The sequence below is a fragment of the Urtica dioica genome, chromosome 6 (genome assembly GCF_054948205.1).
Source record: "Urtica dioica subsp. dioica isolate 48M chromosome 6, U.dioica_male_clone48M_v1_H2, whole genome shotgun sequence".
Taxonomy (NCBI): domain Eukaryota; kingdom Viridiplantae; phylum Streptophyta; class Magnoliopsida; order Rosales; family Urticaceae; genus Urtica; species Urtica dioica.
The window spans coordinates 33,316,171-33,336,131 of NC_142761.1; the positions used below are offsets into that span (position 1 = coordinate 33,316,171).

General features: G+C 37.5%; 2 protein-coding genes across 2 annotated transcripts; both read left to right on the top strand.

The window, feature by feature from the left end:
- The first annotated feature begins 233 nt into the window (after positions 1-233).
- Positions 234-3,826, top strand: LOC149393719 (beta-amylase 1, chloroplastic-like). The gene is made up of 4 exons (XM_089618129.1): positions 234-721; positions 1,322-1,532; positions 1,626-1,736; positions 2,821-3,826. The coding sequence occupies exons 1-4, from the start codon at positions 234-236 to the stop codon at positions 3,625-3,627; spliced, it is 1,617 nt and encodes a 538-aa protein (XP_089474255.1). The 3' UTR covers positions 3,628-3,826.
- A 1,461-nt stretch (positions 3,827-5,287) lies between these two features.
- On the top strand, positions 5,288-6,546 carry UNE15 (Late embryogenesis abundant protein (LEA) family protein). Its single transcript, XM_089618045.1, has 3 exons — positions 5,288-5,631; positions 5,716-5,850; positions 6,271-6,546. Exons 1-3 carry the CDS (start codon positions 5,578-5,580, stop codon positions 6,352-6,354), a joined length of 273 nt encoding a protein of 90 aa, XP_089474171.1. The 5' UTR covers positions 5,288-5,577; the 3' UTR covers positions 6,355-6,546.
- The last annotated feature ends 13,415 nt before the right edge of the window (positions 6,547-19,961 follow it).

Sequence of the window (19,961 nt, forward strand, 5' to 3'; positions counted from 1 at the left end):
CTTCATATCTGATGTCAGGAGAAATCTCAACCTCTTGATCTTGCAGTACATGCGAAGGGTCAGACACGTACTTCCATAGCATGGACACGTGAAACACATCATGAAGGTTGGACATAGACGGCAGTAACGCCAAGCGATAAGCGGTCTCGCCTACATGCTCAAGGATATCAAAAGGTCTCATAACTCATTGCATTGGTGAGATCTTCAGAAAAACTTTTTCTCCTTCAAACTCTATGGCTGCGCAGTCAGCCTCCTCCGCCGCATGGAGATCCACTCCGACGAGTCCGCGAGTCCGATCGCGGCCTCTCAGCCCGTGCCGCTCTCCTCCGCCGCTTCGCGCGGTCCGCGCCGACCTATCTGCGGCGTGCGAGGCCTTCGATTCGATCGAGCACTCTTCCGCCGCCGCATCGGCTCCGGCGAGCTCCGATTCGGTCCCCGGAGGAGTTCCGGTGTTCGTGATGATCCCGTTGGACACCGTGACGGCGAGGCACGGGCTGAATCGTCGGAAGGCGATTTCTGCGAGTCTGAAGGCGCTGAAGAGCGCGGGTGTAGAGGGAATTATGGTGGACGTGTGGTGGGGACTTGTGGAGCGTGATCGGCCGGGATCGTACGATTGGGGAGGCTACGATGAGCTCATGGAGATGGCGACCAAGATCGGCCTCAAGGTCCAGGCTGTCATGTCCTTTCACCAATGCGGTGGTAACGTTGGAGATTCCTGCCAGTAAGTTCAATTTTCCTTTTTTTTTTTAAGTTAATTAATTTCATATATGTGAATCTATATTTGCCTTTGTTATTGTAGCTCGTACTTTTTTTTTTTTTTTTAACTCAGCACGTAATTAGTTTTCGTAAAGGATAAAAGGATAAAGAAATTTTAATTATATGGATAAAGTAATGGATTTATTGCCGTGTTTACAATGGTTGGCTTAAAAAAAAATATCTCTATATAGTGGGAAACGATAGTTTTTATTGACCAGATATTACATAAAAAAAAAATTAAATAAAAAATTGATCAGGCATTGTCGACCGCTTAAATCATGTTTTGTTTATTTTGCTCAAGTTTAAACTTCCACCATATTTTTTAATGGGAAAAAGAGAAAAAATTTATACGTTACGAAAATAAAATATGTTTCTTTTCCAAGAACGTACAAAATCACGTGACTCAAAAAGTCGAAATAAACAAACAACAAAGTCCACCGACCATATTATTTTTTCCCAACACACGCGCCAAATTCCTGGCGCGTACACAACACGCAACTTGTGGATTCTTATTTAATCATTATATTTGTGTGGGAATCGTAACGTGTGGATTACGTAACCTCAGCATTCCGTTGCCGAAATGGGTGGTGGAAGAGATGGAGAAAGACCCGGACCTAGCTTACACCGATCAGTGGGGTCGCCGGAACTTCGAGTACGTCTCCCTCGGCTGCGATACTCTCCCAGTCCTCAACGGTCGGACCCCAGTTCAGTGCTACGCCGATTTCATGCGTGCCTTCCGCCACAAGTTTAGTCACCTCCTCGGAAACACCATCGTCGTAAGTCCCTCAAATATTAGAGCAATGTTTTGTTTTTTTGTGATTCGTGTTTTTGTGAGATTGATAATATTGAGTGTGAGTGACTTTGTTTAGGAGATACAAGTGGGTATGGGTCCAGCTGGGGAGCTTCGTTACCCGTCTTACCCGGAGCAGGACGGGACTTGGCGTTTCCCTGGTATTGGAGCTTTCCAGTGCTTTGACAAGGTGTGTTTTTCTCTTTTCACCTCCTTTCTTTAGTTGTCGAATGTTATTGTTAGCATTGCTTGTAGATTTATGGATAGTTACAGTGGCTTAGTTGTTACTGATCTAATCTGAGTAAATTCTAGACCAAATGTTGTAAGATTGTAGCGTTTTTGTACTACTAGCGGATCGTTTCTTACAAAATTACAACTAGTCGGCTCCTTATAGTTTAGTTTAAAATAAAGAATCCTACTTTCTTTTTTCACCTCATCTTAACTGTGATTTGTTGACAGTTACAGAATTGGTCACACTCAACACCTGTTTTCTATTTTTCTTTTAATATAGATTTTGAAGCTTAGGCATTTGTGAACTAGTCAACCCTGCACAGTAGAATTACACAATAGTTGGGTTATTGTTTCATAGAGTTATTTGTTAGTTGTTTCCGTATCATCAGGGATCTAGATTCTAGTCGGCTCCTTATAGTTTATTGTAAAATAAAGAATCCCACTTTTCTTTTCCCTGCAACTCTACTGTGATTTATTGACAGTTTTAGAATTGCACTACAACAAACTGTACCATTATGTTTTTAAGCACGACTTCTCGTGCCTCATTTTGAGTTGTAAAAAATGGGTCACACCTGTTTAAAAAAAAAATAAAAAAAAATCAATATAGATTTTTCCAAGGTATATAGCTTTTTGAGAAACTTAGGCATTTGTAAACTAAACCCTTCACAATAGAAGTACTCCAAGCCAACAGTGTGATTATGACCCTTATCAATTTGTTGGAATGGACACAAACCCAACGATCATTCTAGATCAGATTGGGTGAATCTGCGGCCCGTAGCTTAGCGAAGCTCGAACCTTGATACGACGAAGACGCCGCAAACGAGTGCAGAATTTCATTTGATGAGAGTCAGATTGAAACGCCACATGAAATTCCTTGACAAGTTAAAAATACTTTATTAAAAAAAAAAAAAAAGTACTCTATAGTTGGTTTATTGTTTCATGGAGATAATTGTTAGTTTTTCTTCCTATTTCATTAGGGATCTAGACACTAAGCCGTGGTTAAAAAGAGAAAAATAACCCGTTTTTTGTTGACAAAACCGCAGTACATGCTGAGCGGGCTGAAAGCGGCGGCGGAGGCGGCGGGGAAGCCGGAGTGGGGCAGCACGGGCCCCACGGACGCTGGAAGCTACAAGAGCTGGCCGGAGGACACGACTTTCTTCAAGAAAGAGAACGGAGGTTGGAGCACCGAGTACGGCGAGTTCTTCCTCACCTGGTACTCCCAGTCCTTGCTCGACCACGGCGACCGGATCCTCCGCGCTGCCACCTCAGCCTTCTCCGACGCACCCGCGCCCGTCAAAATCTCCGTGAAAGTCGCCGGAATCCACTGGCACTACGGGACCCGGTCCCACGCCCCCGAGCTCACCGCGGGCTACTACAACACGCGGGCCCGCGACGGGTACCTCCCCGTGGCCCGCATGCTGGCCCGCAACTCCGGCGCCGTCCTCAACTTCACCTGCGTCGAGATGCGGGACGCCGAGATGCGCCCGATCGAGGCCCTCTGCTCCCCCGAGAAGCTCGTCCGCCAGGTGGCGCTCGCCGCCCGGGCCGCGGGGGTCCCGCTCGCCGGCGAGAACGCGCTGCCCCGCTACGACGGCGCCGCGCACGATCAGATCCTCCAGGCCTCGACTCTCGGCGACGACGTGGACGAGATGTGCGCGTTCACGTACCTGAGGATGAACCCGGAGCTGTTCCAGCCTGACAACTGGCGGCGGTTCGTGGGGTTCGTGAAGAGGATGAGGGAAGGGAAAGGGACCGGAAAGTGCCGGGAAGAGGTGGAGAGAGAGGCCGAGCATTTTGTCCACGTCACTCAGCCCTTGGTTCAGGAAGCTGCCGTGGCTCTCACGCATTGATATAATATGTTTTTTTGTGTTTTGAATCTTTTTTCTGGTGTTTCTACAGACAGACCACCCCTTTTGATTGTTCTCTCATCAGCAGCTAATATTTTTTTCATGCTGTGGGCTATAATTGAGAGAAGGGGGTTTATTTCATGTTCTATGATAAAGCTGAATACCATTATTTGAATATAATAAAAATGGAGATGTTTCATTAGTTTTTGGATAAATTACATAAATGCCCCTTGAACTTTTGATCATTTAACAACATGGTCTTTATTTTTATTTTTCTTATAGCCTCTTGAACTTTGACAATCTTACAAACTTAGTCCTTCCGTCTATTTTTCTCAACAATCCATCTACTTTTGTCCATGTGATTTGCATGTGACTATTTAAACAGGGACAAAATTGTAAAATAACAAAAAATATTGATTTTATAATTATTTAATATTATTAAAATTATTATTTATTATATAAATAAAAATAAAATGATTATATAAAAAATGAATTTTTAATAAAAATGAATTGTAAAAATGAATTATTATTTATTATTAATTTTCTATTATCGTGAAAAATAAGTATAATGAAAATGTATAAAAAAAATATTAAAAAAAAAACAACAAACAAAATGAAAAATGAAATTTTTTAATTTTAATTTATTAAATTTAAATATAAAATAATTAAATAAAGGATATATATGTAATTTTAAATATTCAAGTTGTAATATGTCGATTACACAAGTTAAAATAGACGAAATATAGAAAAAATTTGACGGAAAGACTAAGTTTGTAAGCATATGAAAGTTTAAGGGCGACGCTGTAGGAAAAATAAAAGTAAGGACCACGTTGTTAAATGGTCAAAAGTTCAGGGGGCATGAGTGTAATTTATCCTTAGTTTTTTGGTATACCGTAAATTATTACATTTAAACCTTAGAAGTGGAAGAATCTTAACACTTCATTATGATTGAGCTCAGACTAATTAACCATTGAGAGGGGGGTTTTCAAAAGGACTTTGAAGATAATTATTCTCATCATCAATTTGCACTGCGTGGAGGTTTGAACTATTTTCAGGGCCGGCCTGACCTAAGGCGGACAAGGCTTGTGCTTTGGGCCCTCAATTAGGTTGGGCAAAAAAAAAATTATTTTACACTTTTTGTCTATTTTTAAAAAAATTTATATTTTTTTATCCTAAAAATTTACACTTTTGGACACTTTTAGCTTTAAAAAAATTACATTTTTTATCCTGAAAATTTAAATTTTTATTAGTATTATAAGGCCCCAAAATATTGAATCGCCTAAAGTCTGCCGGTGGTGAGTTTGGGCCGGCCTTGACTATTCGTGTGATTCATTCTACGATTGTCTTAGTGTTTTGCTTTGTGAATTCCAGTGTTAAATTTTCTGACCGGTAGAGCTGTTTAATTTCGTAGCTCAAAGAAAACGTAATCGGGTGGTGATTTAATTAATAATTTTATTATGAATAGCTTTACAACAAAAAAGAATTGGATACAGGTATATTATATCCGAATGTACGTTCCTTGTACTCTCTGCCACAGATGGCTAAGATACATTTCCCAAAATTTAAGCACATACATTTATCTTGTCCATATTCTGAAAAAGTCCACACAAATTTATGTCCTCTCACGGAATTAGAGATCCCATTGCTTTGCGTGGATGACTTCGATTCGATATAGTGATTAGATATATCAGTGGCTTTCCGTTTCCCATATTAGCTACGATTGAGGAAGACCGTTATTCTGTACTTAGCCAAAATCAAAACCAAAACCGATAGAAGCAAAATGTGAAAGTTTCTCATAGCCTCCGATTTTAACTGCCACGTCACACCCTTTTCTTCGGGCATAACTAGTATATATATCCTACGTATGCTATTTGGTCATATTACCTCAAGTTTACTATCTCTCAATACTACAACAAAATTCAACAAAGTAAACAAAAAATAAATATATATAAAATGTCTAGCCTTCAGCAGGAGTTCAGCTCTGGCCAAACCCAGGGCCAGACCCAGGTAAAAACACAAATTAAAATTATTAAATTGATATCTTCGGTGACTGTATAAAATGTGATTTAATTTTAATATTATATGTTGTAGGCTAAGATGGAAGAGATGACACAGAGTGTGAAGGATTCAGCAAGTGAAGCCAAAGAAAGGACATGTGAGGCAGTTCATTCTGCTCCTGAGTCTGCCCAGCATGGAACAGAACAAGCCTCTGGAATTCTCAACCAGGTCATAATTAATCTCATAATATAATATAAAAATGAGAATTTTAGTTGATATATTTGTATCAACATTTTTTTAACTTTTTTTTTCTACACTATTCTCTCGTATAATAAATCATTCGAAATTATCAAAATTACGAATAATTTTCGAGATCGCAATAAGGTGGACACAAATTTTATGTATAGCTTATTAAAAAAAAATTATATATCCTCACATGAAAAGTAATTACATTATTTTTAAAAAAATTAAGGTATCACATTGACTTTATAATTTATATGTTTACGACTTTATTATAAATTAGATTATTTTTTGTTTCATATTTGCCAAGTTGCATCCGTAATAAAAAAAATGACGGTAATTAAAAGTAATAATAGTGTAGAGACTATATATATAAAATAAAAACATTTCTGTTATATGGTTTTGCAGACCGGAGAGCAAGCGAGAAGTATGGCTCAGAGTGCTATGGACACAGTGAAGAGCACACTTGGAGTGAGAGACAAGACCAACTGAAGACCCAAAATAACAATAAAATAAAAGAATTCGTTATTTTTTTGTCATGAATAATAATGTATCCATCTTTAGCTTATCGTTAAATACAGAAGCAAAGATCGAGATAAAAATAATAAATAAGAAGAAAATAATTTCTTATTGTACTTTTGAGTTAGTTGCAATAAGATAATATCTAGTACCTTATATCAATAAGATCGCTGTGTTTTAGTGGTTTTTTTTTATAAATTTATTTATTGATTTTATTTTTTCTTTTATCTACTCCTTTTTTTTATTTTTATTTTTATTTTTTCATTAGTTGACATGAACAAAGTTCAAACTTAAGTTGACGATTATGACATCATTGTTTATTAGAATGTAGACAGTTGAAGTTAGTTAAGGAAGAATTAGTTCACTTAGATTAAGTCTGTTATATGTCAACGGTGGTGATCTAGTCTTGTGTTAAGTATTTATACAAACAGTTGTAAATCATTCGTTCAGTTGTTGAATCAAATCAATCATTCAGTCAATCTCTCTCTCTCTCTCTCTCTTCTCTCTTAATCTCTGATTCTGTTATGGTATCAGAGCTCGTTTCCTAAAATCTAGATTGATTTCTCAACTCATCAATGGCGAGTTCAAACATTTCTTCTCCGATCACTTCCGATCCAACCACGCAATACACTTCCGCACAAACACAACTCTATCAGAATTTTTCTCCTCATCTGAATCCCCCGAGTCTTCGTTTGGATCGCCACAACTACATTTTTTGGAGCTCTCAAGTTCTTGCTACCGCACGAGCTCACAGCCTTGAAGGCTTTCTTCTTGGCACAATTCCGGCACCGTCGATGTCAATCTAGTCTGCGAACAGTGATGGCACAACCAGTCAAGTTCCGAATCCTGAGTATGTTCTATGGATTCGCCATGACCAGTTCTTGTTGAGCTGGCTTTTCTTCTCCATCTCGGATTCCATGCTAGGACATGTGAATCGCTGTGCGAGCTCTGCCGAGGCCTGGAAAACTCTAGGTCAAATCTTCACCACCACATCAAAAGCTCGAGTGCTTCAACTCCGATTCTCCTTGCAAACAATGAAGAAAGGAAACTTGAGCGTGGATGAGTTCATACTGAAGATGAACAGCATCGCTGAAAGCCTTAGCTTTGCAGGATCTGAGATCTCTGATGATGATCTTATCCTGTATGTGCTTGGAGGACTTGGACCAGAGTTTGAGTCCGTCGTGGTTAATCTCACAAGCAGATCAGATCCACTCTCTCTTCAGGAAGTGCAATTTGCACTCCACTCTCAAGAAATACGTATCGAAACGCAGAACTCCATCAACAATGACAATCACTCTTCTCCAATGGCCAATGTAGCAACCAGAGGTGGTCGTCACAATGGCGGTCGTGGATCTCCTCGAGGACGTGGTCGCGGTGGTTGTTCTGGTGGAAGAAGTGGAGGCAATCGTCCAATTTGCCAACTCTGTGCCCGTCCTGGTCATGTTGCGATGAAGTGTTTCCATCGATTTGATGTCACATACCATGGAACCAGTCCAGATCAAAACAACTCTGCCACAACTCCAAGTCAAGGCCAGCCTCGAGCACAGCACGCCGCTCATGCCTACATCGCCAGCAACAATGATCAACAGGATAACCAGGAGTGGTACCTTGACAGCGGCGCGACGAACCATGTCACATCTGACTTGCAGAACATGTCCATCTAGTCTGACTACAAAGGAAAGGAAAAATTGACTATTGGTAATGGCTCATCTCTCCCTATCCTTCATATAGGCAATTCATCTTTAAATTGTAACCATGGAAATCTGCTGCTTAAAAACATTCTTCATGTGCTTTCAATCACCAAAAATCTTGTCAGTATTTCTCAGTTTACAAAGGACAACAATGTTTTGATAGAATTCTTTCATGACCAATGTCTTATCAAGGACACGGCTACTCGGAGGGTGTTGCTGGTAGCAGCTCTTAAAGATGGACTATACCAACTAGACCTCTCCAAGCTAGCACATCATTTCAAGCCAAAATTTCAGGCCTTGCTAGCTACTCTCAATGGTCAATTGTTTTCTGTTTGTAAAACTGTAAAAATTGAGTCACAAAACAGTCCTTGTATTTTGTCTGTGTGTAAACAAAATCAGTCTGAGTCTAAACCTGCTTCTTTTCCAAATGAGTCAAAAGTTTTTGCCTATAAAGTCACCTCAAATAACTCAAGTACTTGTGATGTAAATGTTTGGCACAAACGTCTTGGTCACCCATCCAAAGAGGTGCTTGATTCTGTTTTGAAATCAATAAAAATTCCCATTTCTGTGAAGCAATTAAAATTCTGTCCTGATTGTGCTCAAGGAAAAATGCATGCCTTTAACTTTCCAAAAACTGTTACTCACACGTCAGCTCCCTTTGATATTGTTCATACTGATTTGTGGGGCCCTGCTCCTACTCTTTCTTTGGATGACTTTCGGTATTATGTACATTTTGTGGATGACTTTACACGGTTCACTTGGGTGTTTCCTCTTAGGACAAAAGCTGAAACCACATCTGTCTTCCATAGATTCAATAGCTACATTGAAAGACAATTCAACACAATTCAACCTTGGTATAGTGTTTAGGCATCCTTGTCCACACACACACCAACAACATGGTAGGGCTGAAAGGAAACATCAACACATCACTGACCTTGGCCTCACTTTATTAGCTCAGTCAAAATTACCACACACCTATTGGTGGGATGCTTTTGTGTCAGCCATCTTCACTATAAATAGGTTGCCTTCTAGGACCTTACATCACAAGTCACCCTATCAACTTCTCTTCAACAGAACCCCAGATTACAAGTTCTTCAAGGTCTTTGGTTGCTTGTGTTTCCCTCATCTGAGACCATACAACACACAAAAGTTTCAATTCAAATCAGAGTCCTGTGTCTTCCTAGGATACAACCTAGCACACAAAGGATATAGGTGCCTCTCAAAGTCTGGTAGAATCTTTATTGCTCGATCTGTCCTGTTTGATGAGGATACCTTCCCTTACACAAAGCTCTTTCAACCTCCAGCTACTACATCTCAATGTGGTCCCCCTATCCTACCTTTGCCTTGTCCTGTCACTTCACAAAGCATACCAAACACACCCTGTACCTCTACTGTGCACGGTCACCTAGAGATGGCAATTTCGTGTTCGTGTCGTGTTAATCGTGTTTGCATAAATAATTGTTAGAACCAAATCCGACCATTTATTAATCGTGTTTGAAGTTTAGATCCAAATCCGACCGTTTATTTTTTTACAGATCCATAACCGTTTAAATTAAACCATTTAATAGTCGTGTTAAATGGATTATTTAATCGTGTTTTAATCGTGTTTAGACATTTGGACTCAATTAATTGCGATGAATTATAAAATTAGTCAAAACTCCAAAATAAAATAAAATTAGCAAAAACATAATAGCCATAGGAAAATAAAATTACCATAAACATAATAGTCATAGGAAAACAAAACTCCAAAATACAATTATCTTTCACAAAAACAAATAAAAAAGACATACGATTAGTTTTAGTCAATACGAATACTTGAACCTTCGGATTCTACATCACTAGTACAATTAATAGCATCAGGTGCGACAAAAGTCGCACCTGAAAGTATCAGTGTCGCACCTGAAAGTATCATCAGGTGCGACTTTAGATGCGACAAAGTCGCAGAGAGAGAGAGAGAGAGGGTTTTTTTTTTCTGTTTGGAGCGGCGGGTTCGAAATGAGGAAGACGAAGTGCAGACGATTTTGTTTAATAGAAGAACCTAACTTTCAGGTGCGACTAGTCGCACCCGAAAGATTTATCAGGTGCGACTAGTCGCACCCGATAATAAAAAATAATCCAGAATGCCACGTCAATCTTGAATGAAATAATGAGGGGGAGAGTTGGCCCGCTTAAAATTTTGAAACTATCAGGTGCGACTAGTCGCACCGGATACTCAAAAGCAAACAACAAATTTAGCGAAATTTTTGTCACTTCGGGTTGACAATCTGGTGCGACTAGTCGCACCCGAAAGTCATTTAGATGCGACTTTTAGGTGCGACTAGTCGCACCTGATAGTCATGCGCACCAGAAAACCAAATTTGTAGTAGTGCATCCTCATCATATATATATATATATAAGATAAAAAAAATGGAGGGAGTTACATATATATATATATATATATATATATATATTTGACTACATAATGATAATGAATAGCTTTTAAGTTTTAACTTAGAGCATGATCTGCATCTATATATATTTTCAGTTTCAAACATGCTTTGGTCTTTTACAGCTGAAAGTGCGACTGTGTGAGCATGTAAAAAAAATCTTAAATACGTACGTGAAACTTGTTTTTCACTCACTCCATTAAGGCTTAAATTGAAATAATAATCGACGAAACTGATGGATTATATTTTTTTTTTAGCAAAAAAAAAAAGAGATGGATTATTATAAATTTGATTGGTCGATGATTTCAGTTTTGATCCGTTAAATGAAATCTATGGATCCTTTTCTTTTGGGCTCGAAAATCTATGCTCTTTGTACGGTCCTAAATAAGGTCCCATCAGTTTACTTTATTTATTATCCATCTAATATACATGGTTAAATAATATGTGTATCTGTGTGTAACGTAACGATCCAAAATCCCCATCAATCATATTACCCAGCTGAAAAGGAATGGCATGCATGATAATTAAAGGATCTTTCCGGGGCTTTTTTTAACACCGACTTAACACTAATTTGCTAACCATAATGTTACAAGACAATTGGTGTAAGGTACTACTACACGCTCGGCTCCGGCGAAACTCCACTCGCGCTCGGCTCCGGCGAACCTCCACTCGCCCTCGGCTCCGGCGAACCTCCACTCGCGCTCAGCTCCGGCAACCTCCAATCTCAACCTTCTCTCTCGGTTTATCTTTGTTACCAATCGCTGGGTTTTTTTTTTATTTATTATTAAAGTCTCTCTGAGACAAAGTAAGTCTTAGAGTTAGAAGATAAAGATGAAGACATAGACTTCAAGCAGTGAGACCGTATCACAGTGATATTGAGCTTTCTCTGAGACAAATTATTATTATTATTATATATATATATATATATATATATTACTTTACAATTAATCTTTCCCTTTTAAAGTATGTTGCAAGTTGCAACGTGTACAATGAAATGACTTTTAATGATAATTACTTTTAAATTTTAATGACTTTTAATGACAAGTTGCACAGACCTAATTGTTTATTTTTTTTTCAAACAAAAAATTAGTCAAATATCAATTGAAAAAGAGAGGGAAAGAGAGGTAAAGCAAAATAAAAATATTAGATTGAAATTGAATTTCATTGGAAAAAAGGAGGGAATGTTATGGAGGGATATAATATCTTAATATTAATATAAAAATTCATAGTTACATGAAATAATAATAAAAGTTTATAATTATATGAAATAATAATAGTTTTTTAATTACATACAAAAATATCATTGGTAATGTAAAGTGAATTAATAAATTTTCTAGGATAATTTGAATTCTGAATTGTGATTGTTTGATATTTAATTGAATTAAATATCAAAGAATCAAATAAAATTGAATACGTAACGTTATTATGAGACTATTGTTAGTGTATATGTGAATTGTGAATTATGATTGTTCGATATGAATTTAATCGAAAACAAATAAAATTGAATATGATATGTTATTGTGAGACTATTGTCTGTGATTGTTCAATATGAATTGAATTGAAATAAAATAAAAGTGAATATGATATGTTATTATGAAACTATGTGAATTGTGATTGTTCTATATGAATTGAATTGAATTTAATTGAAATCTAATAAAATTGAATATGATACGTTAATATTAAACTATTGATATTGTGATTGTGAATTGTGGTTGTTCGATATGAATTGAATTGAAATCAAATAAAATTGAATATGATATGTTATTATGTGACTATTGTTATTGTGATTGTGAATTGTGGATGTTCGATATGAATTGAATTGAAATTAAATAAAATTGAATATGATACGTTATTATTAGACTATTGATATTGGGATTGTGAATTGTAATTGTTCGATATGAATTTAATTGAATTGAAATCAAATAAAATTGAATACGATACGTTATTATGAGACTATTGTGATTGTGATTGTGAATTGTGGTTGTTCGATATGAATTGAATTGAAATAAAATAAAATTGAATACGATACGTTATTATGAGACTATTGTTATTGTGATTGTGAATTGTGGTTGTTCGATATGAATTGAATTGAAATCAAATAAAATTGAATACAAAACGTTATTATGAGATTATTGATATTGGGATTGTGAATTGTGAATTGTAATTGTTCGATATGAATTTAATTGAATTAAAATCAAATAAAATTGAATACGATACGTTATTATGAGACTATTGTAATTGTGATTGTGAATTGTGGTTGTTCGATATGAATTGAATTGAAATCAAATAAAATTGAATACAAAATATTATTATGAGATTATTGTTACTGTGTATGTGAATTGTAATTGTCTGAAATAAATTGAATTTAATTGAAACCGAATAAAATGGAATACGATATGTTATTACGAGACTATTGTTATTGTGATTGTAAATTGTCATTATGAGAACACCCATTTTGTTGGAATCGATCTAGGGTTTGAGAAAATAATTAACGCTTCGGTAAGCGGCGAAATTTTAAAAAAATTTCTTTTACAAGTAAAACAGTTTTTACTAACCTAGACAAGTGCAAGTACATGTAATTAAAAACCAATATGAGCTAGAAGTTTACTAACCTTTCTTGAAGCTTGAACTTTGAAGAAGCTTGTGGAAAGTTTGCAACGCTCGTCTCCCCTCGCAGCACGTCTCTCTTCCTTTCATCGGCACCTCAAGCAACCACGAAAGTTTCTATCACTAAATCACTCGAAATAAAGGAATTAGTGAGTGGACACTTTTAAACACGACGACTCGAGAACAAGTCTCAGAGTCGAAGAGCTAAAACCACTAGGTCAAATGAGGACCTAGGTGCCAAAACAAAATCGAAAATAAACTAGAGAGAGAGAGAGAGGATTTTCGGCCAAGTTCTAGAGAGAGAGTCTCTCAAATCTCTTAAACTTGGATGAATGAAATGTGAGGAATGAGGCTCCTATTTATAGGAGGAGGATTACCTTCAAAAGGTAGTTTCCTCTTTTCCTATTGCCTTGCACGTCCAACATGCCTCATGAAGGCTTAGGATTTGTTTCCTCATTTGATTTCCTCTTAGTTGGCCGAAAATGCACTTTCCTTCTTAAGGAAATTTGTTTCCCCTTTTTCTTTTGGCAAGTATCTTCATACATCAATGCACAAAATAAACTCTCTTTCCCACTATGGCATGAACGAAATTCAGCCTTATTTTCCTTGGGTTGGACGAAATTTGAGCTTCTAGAAGGAGCTTCTAGATGTTTCTTCATTTGTTCATGACAACATAAGAAAAACCCATTAAGAATTTTCAAGTAAAATTCTATGAAATGAAATCAATCCTCAAGGCCCAATTACACTAATATGGCTGAGTAATATTTATTTCATTTGTCATCATATGACAATGTCAAAAAAAAATTTATTGACATTCTTTTCATCCTATGTCTCAAAAGATAAAAATACCTTTTTGACAATTTTCGTTCTTGTTTTGACTTAGCTTCCAGTTTAACTATTCATATCGATGTGATTCGTGACAGTGACCTCATGGACCCAAATGAACAAAGCTTGAGCTAAACACTTGGACTCAAAAGTTCACAAACCTTTTCCAAGTTTAGCTTAATGTCAACTGACTCCACTAAAGAGTTGACACTGAAAATCTCTCGGTTCAAATGAATTTGTTTTCTACTCAAGAATTCGACCTAATTATAATGAGCGGATCCACTGAATATTATCTATGTTTACCCTTCATGAATGTCATCAGCTAGTCGGGATTTACTAAATTACCATTTTACCCTTCTAGCTGTTATTTCCTCAACTCCTTTGTCGCTTGTGAATAAGTTAGAAACAATGTATTGACGAGGAGCTAACAAGTCACATTGTTTCATCCAAAAGAGTCAGGACTCAATTTGGACACTGGCCAGTTCATTTATTCACACTCCAAGGAACAAAGCATGAGGTGACATACATTGCATTTCAGCAATCTTGTACATGAATTCCATATCTATGAGAACTTCACAAAGTTACTCATGACATTCTCACAACTTAGTACTTCACCAATAGGCCCTGTTCGGTATCACATAGTGAGCCCGAACTCTGACTTTCTCAAATGAGAATACTAAGCTGTGAAATGGCATGTCTCATTTCAGGATTAAGGTAAGCATGATGCAATTCATACATAGTGACTTCGAGACATAAGAGGTTAAATGGTTTGTTCTTATATTGTCTCTAGAAGTGCACTGGTCAATTCAGTACCTTCGGAAGATACCTAGAAGAACTATAGAGTCCCCAACTCTCAATGCCTCATAACCAGACATCATAGATTCTTCTAACAATCGTACTGAGGTCAATAGTCCTTTGACCCTAAGATTGCGAATATATCGTTTTAAGCAAACTACGAAGAGTTTGTTCATGCAAATCTACATTTGTCTCTTCGTAAGTTGTTAAGTTTGTTTATGGACTAAAAGACTAAGGTTTTATCATAAAGCTTCAAACAAAGAAAGAATGAATGAACGTTTCAACTTTATTATTAATAAGCAATAACAAGCAAGAGTCTTCGTAAGACTATATGACATCAAATGTACATAAATAGACACTACTACTCTTCTTGTGGGCACCATTGACAACACATTTGGCATACTAGTTAAATCAGTAATTGAAAACAACTAATTGAATATTGATTTTATGTTTATAGTTATAAATTAATAATTTTACATACATAATATTAATCGTGTTTAACTGGGTCGTAATCGTGCTATTACTCGTAATCGTTTTAATTGGGTCATATTCGTGCGGGTCGTAATCGTGTTTCGTGTCGACCATTTAATAATTGTGTTAATCGGATTTTTATCGTGTTATCGTAATCGTGTCGTTTTGACCCATTATTTAATCGTGTTAGCGTGTTCAACCCTATTCAGAACCGACCCATTTATTGAGATCCAAATCCGCTTTAAATCGTGTCGTAACCGTTTCGTGTTTCGTGTCCGGACCAAATTGCCATCCTTACGGTCCCCCAAGTGAACCGGCTAGTCCTTTACATGATAGTCCACATACAAAGCAAACTAATCCTCATGAAGTCTCTCTTTCTGATTCAATGTCTCCAGAAATTGATCATACAAATGTCACTTGTACTCAAATTGTCCCATACATCCCTCCACACTCACATTTGTTTCCAACTAATGCTGACCCCATGGTTACTCGAGCCAAGGCTGGTATCACTAAGCCAAAGCTCTTTAATGTTGAATCTTTGCCTATATGTTTGGAAGAGCCACTAACAGTTGATGCAGCTTTAGCAAAGACAGAGTGGAGGAGTGCCATGGCAGCATAAATAGAGGCACTAACCAAAAATGGCACCTGGTCTCTAGTGCCATATGAAGATGATATGCCTGTGGTGCAGAACAAATGGGTTTTTCGAACAAAGCTCAAGGCAGATGGCTCACTTGACAAGTACAAAACAAGGTTGGTGGCCAAAGGGTTTCAACAAACAGCCGGTGTTGACTTCTTTGAAACCTTCAGTCCGGTCATCAAACCATCAACCATCAAGGTCATCTTCACAATAGCAGTGACTTACAAGTGGGATATTCAGCAGATAGACATCAATAATGCCTTCTTGAATGGCACGCTAAATGAGCTCGTTTATATGGCACAACCGGAGGGTCATGTTGACAAGTCAAAGCCAACTCATGTTTGTAAACTTCATAAGGCCCTGTATGGCCTCAAACAAGCTCCTAGGGCATGGTATGAGGAATTGAGCAAAGCACTGCTAACCTGGGGTTTTGTCAACTTAATCTCAGACTCCTCACTATTCATCTACAAGAAGAATGGCAGCTACTTGTTTCTTCTTGTCTATGTGGATGACATCTTGGTAACGGGGAATGACGATGAGCTTATTGCTAAGGCCATCGAGGACCTCAATAAAGCTTTTTCACTAAAAAGCATGGGGTCAATCAGCTACTTTATGGGTTTTGAAGCTACATGTGATGAAATCCGGCATCAAACTCACTCAACATAAATTCTTGCGTGAGCTACTCCTCAAAACCAACACGAGTGGAGCAAAAGTAGCACCAACTCCGATGTGTCCCAACTCCAAGCTCTCCAAAGATGACAGTGAAAGCTTTGACAACCCAACGCTCTATCGAAGCACAATCGGCTCGCTTCAATATCTCACAATGTCACGTCCTGACATTGCCTACTTCGTCAACAGGCTTAGTCAGTTTATCCAAGAACCCACAGTTAATCACTGGGGAGCGTGCAAACGTATTCTGAGATACTTGGCGGGCACGGCAACTCAAGGTGTTCTCTTCTCGGCGGCAAAGCATATGACTCTAATAGCCTATGCGGATGCAGATTGGGCTGGGAATCTTGACAATAGACGGTCAACTACAACACTTTGTGTCTACCTCGGTAACAGTTTGATCACCTGGTCCTCAAAGAAGCAGAATGTTGTGTCGCGAAGCTCCACTGAGTCTGAGTGCAGAGCTCTGGCCTTAGCCACTGTGGAACTCGTTTGGCTCAAGTCCCTATTTGCCGAACTTGGCATCACACTTGAGTCTCATCCCTCAGTCATTTGGTGCGACAAGATTGGTGCTACAGCACTGGCTTACAACCCAGTTTTTCATGCTAGAACCAAACATGTTGAAGTTGATGTGCATTTCATCTGGGAAAAAGTAGCTTCCAAGGAAGTTAAAGTCCGTCATGTTCCCAGTGCAGATCAGATCGTAGATGTCTTTACAAAAGCTTTGCATATTCCACAGTTTGTTTACTTGTGTAACTGTTGTCCATGGTGCCCACAAGAAGAGTTGTAATCTTTATATTGTACATTTGATGTAATAAAGTCTCATGAAGACTCTTGCTTGTAATTGCTTATTCATTAATAAAAAGTTGAAACGTTCATTCATTCTTCCGTGTCTGTTTGAAGCTTTATGATAAAACATTAGTCTTTAGTCCATAAACAAACTAAACAACTTACGAAGAGACAAATGTAGATTTGCATGAACAAACTCTTCGTAGTTTGCTTAAAACGATACATTCGCAATCTAAGGGTCAAAGGACTATTGACCTCAGTATGATTGTTAGAATAATCTATGATGTCTGGTTATGAGGCATTGAGAGTTGGAGACTCTATAGTTCTTCTAGGTATCTTCCGAAGGTACTGAATTGACCAGTGCACTTCTAGAGACAAGATAAGAACAAACCATTTAACCTCTTATGTCTCGAAGTCACTACGTATGAATTGCATCGTGCTTACTTTAATCCTGAAATGAGACATGTTATTTCACACCTTAGTATTCTCATTTGAGAAAGTCAGAGTTCGGACTCACTATGTGATTCCGAACAAGGCCTATTGGTGAAGTACTAAGTTGGGAGAATGTCATGAGTAACTTTGTGAAGTTCTCATAGATATGGAATTCATGTACAAGATTGCTGAAATGCAATATATATCACCTCATGCTTTGTTCCTTGGAGTGTGAATAAATGAACTGGCCAGTGTCCAAATTGAGTCTTGACTCTTTTGGATGAAACAATGTGACTTGTTAGCTCCTCGTCAATACATTGTTTCTAACTTATTCACAAGCGACAAAGGAGTTGAGGAAATAACAGCTAGAAGGGTAAAATGGTAATTTTGTAAATCCCGACTAGCTGATGATATTCATGAAGGGTAAACACTGATAATATTCTGTGGATCCACTCATTACAATTAGGTCGAATTCTTGAGTAGAAAATAAATTCATTTGAACCGAGAGATTTTCAGTGTCAACTCTTTAGTGGAGTCAGTTGACATTAAGCTAAACTTGGAAAAGGTTTGTGAACTTTTGAGTCCAAGTATTTTAGCTCAAGCTTTGTTCATTTGGATCCATGAGGTCACTGTCACGAATCACATCGATTAGGAATAGTTAAACTGGAAGCTAAGTCAAAACAAGAACGAAAATTGTCAAAATGGTATTTTTGTCTTTTGAGACATAGGATGAAATGAATGTCAATAAATTTTTTGACAAGTTCATTTGATGACTTAATTTCACTCGGCCAATATTAGTCTTATTGGGCCTTGTGGATTAATTTCATTTCATAAGAATTTTATTGAAAATTCTTAATGCGCCTTTCTCATGTTGTCATGAACAAATGAAGAAGCTTCTAGAAGCTCCTTCTAGAATGAGTTTGGGCGCCCAACATACCCATAGGTAGAGAGAATATTTTTTGCATAAATGTATCAAGATACTTGCCAAAAGAAAAAGAGGAAACAAATTTCCTCTATGAGGAAACAAGGAGAATCGGCCAAGGCAACCAAGAAGGGAACCAAAAGAGGAAACTAATCCCTTGGGGATTAGCATGAGGTGGGCGCATATTTGGATGGGAATGCGTAATAAAAGATTGCTCATAAAGGCTTGGAAAATAAGAGGAAACTACTTCTTTCCAAGGCCAACCCCTCTCCTAGAAATAAGATCCTCATTCCTCTCATTCTTTTCATTCCACATAAGTTAGAGATTGAGAGCCTCTCTCTCTAGAACTTGTGGTTGCCGCCCCTTCCTCTCTCTCTAGTTTATTTTCGATTTTTTTGTTTTGGCACCTAGGTCCTCATTTGACCTAGTGTTTAGCTCTGCGACTTCAAGACTCGTTCTTAAGTCGTAGTGTTTAAAAGTGTCCACTCACTAATTCCTTTATTTCGGGTGATTTAGTGATAGAAACTTTCGTGGTTGCTCGAGGTGCCGAGGAAAGAAAGAGAGACGTCTGCGAGGGGAGACGAGCGTTGCAAACTTTCCAAAAGCTTCTCAAAGTTCAAGCTTCAAGAAAGGTTAGTTAACTTCTATGCTCATTATAGTTTTTATTTATATGTACTTGCTCTTTGTCTAGGTTAGTAAAAAACTGTTTTTACTTGAAAAGAAAATTTTTAAAATTCCGCCGCTTTGCGAAGCGTTAAACTTTTTCTTAAACCCTAGATCAATTCCAACAGTAACAAGCTAGGCCTAGTGAACCCGGCTTAGTTTGAGCGGGTGTATTAGAATGTAGACAGTTGAAGTTAGTTAAGCAAGAATTAGTTCACACCGTTAGATTAAGTCTGTTATATGTCAACGGTGGTGATCTAGTCTTGTCTTAAGTATTTATACAAACAGTTGTAAATCATTCGTTCAGTTGTTGAATCAAATCAATCATTTAGTCAATCTCTCTCTCTCTCTCTCTCTCTCTCTCTCTCTCTCTCTCTCTTCTCTCTCTCTCTTCTCTCTCAATCTCTGATTCTGTTATTGTTAGTCGACAAAGCCGTTTCTATGGTGATGTTTTCCTTTTCATCAACCTCTAAAAAAAACCAAAGATAAATTTCCTAGCAAGAAAAAAAAATCTAAAAAGTACTAAAGATAAAGAGACTTATCGGCCTAATTATTTGATTATTATTCATTATTCTGTTATACGATTTTGTGATTAAAAAATCTAAAAATAAAAATGTCTAATATCCATCCGAAAAGGATAATATCATGTATGT

What these genes read in the sequence shown, in the direction of transcription:
- LOC149393719 (XM_089618129.1), top strand. Translation starts at nt 234, where the DNA reads ATGGCTGCGCAGTCAGCCTCCTCCGCCGCATGGAGATCCACTCCGACG. An exon ending in AACGTTGGAGATTCCTGCCA is followed by an intron (nt 722 to 1,321) that starts GTAAGTTCAATT and finishes ACGTAACCTCAG; the next exon opens with CATTCCGTTGCCGAAATGGG. An exon ending in TCCTCGGAAACACCATCGTC is followed by an intron (nt 1,533 to 1,625) that starts GTAAGTCCCTCA and finishes GACTTTGTTTAG; the next exon opens with GAGATACAAGTGGGTATGGG.
- UNE15 (XM_089618045.1), top strand. Translation starts at nt 5,578, where the DNA reads ATGTCTAGCCTTCAGCAGGAGTTCAGCTCTGGCCAAACCCAGGGCCAG. An exon ending in AAACCCAGGGCCAGACCCAG is followed by an intron (nt 5,632 to 5,715) that starts GTAAAAACACAA and finishes TATATGTTGTAG; the next exon opens with GCTAAGATGGAAGAGATGAC. An exon ending in CCTCTGGAATTCTCAACCAG is followed by an intron (nt 5,851 to 6,270) that starts GTCATAATTAAT and finishes ATGGTTTTGCAG; the next exon opens with ACCGGAGAGCAAGCGAGAAG.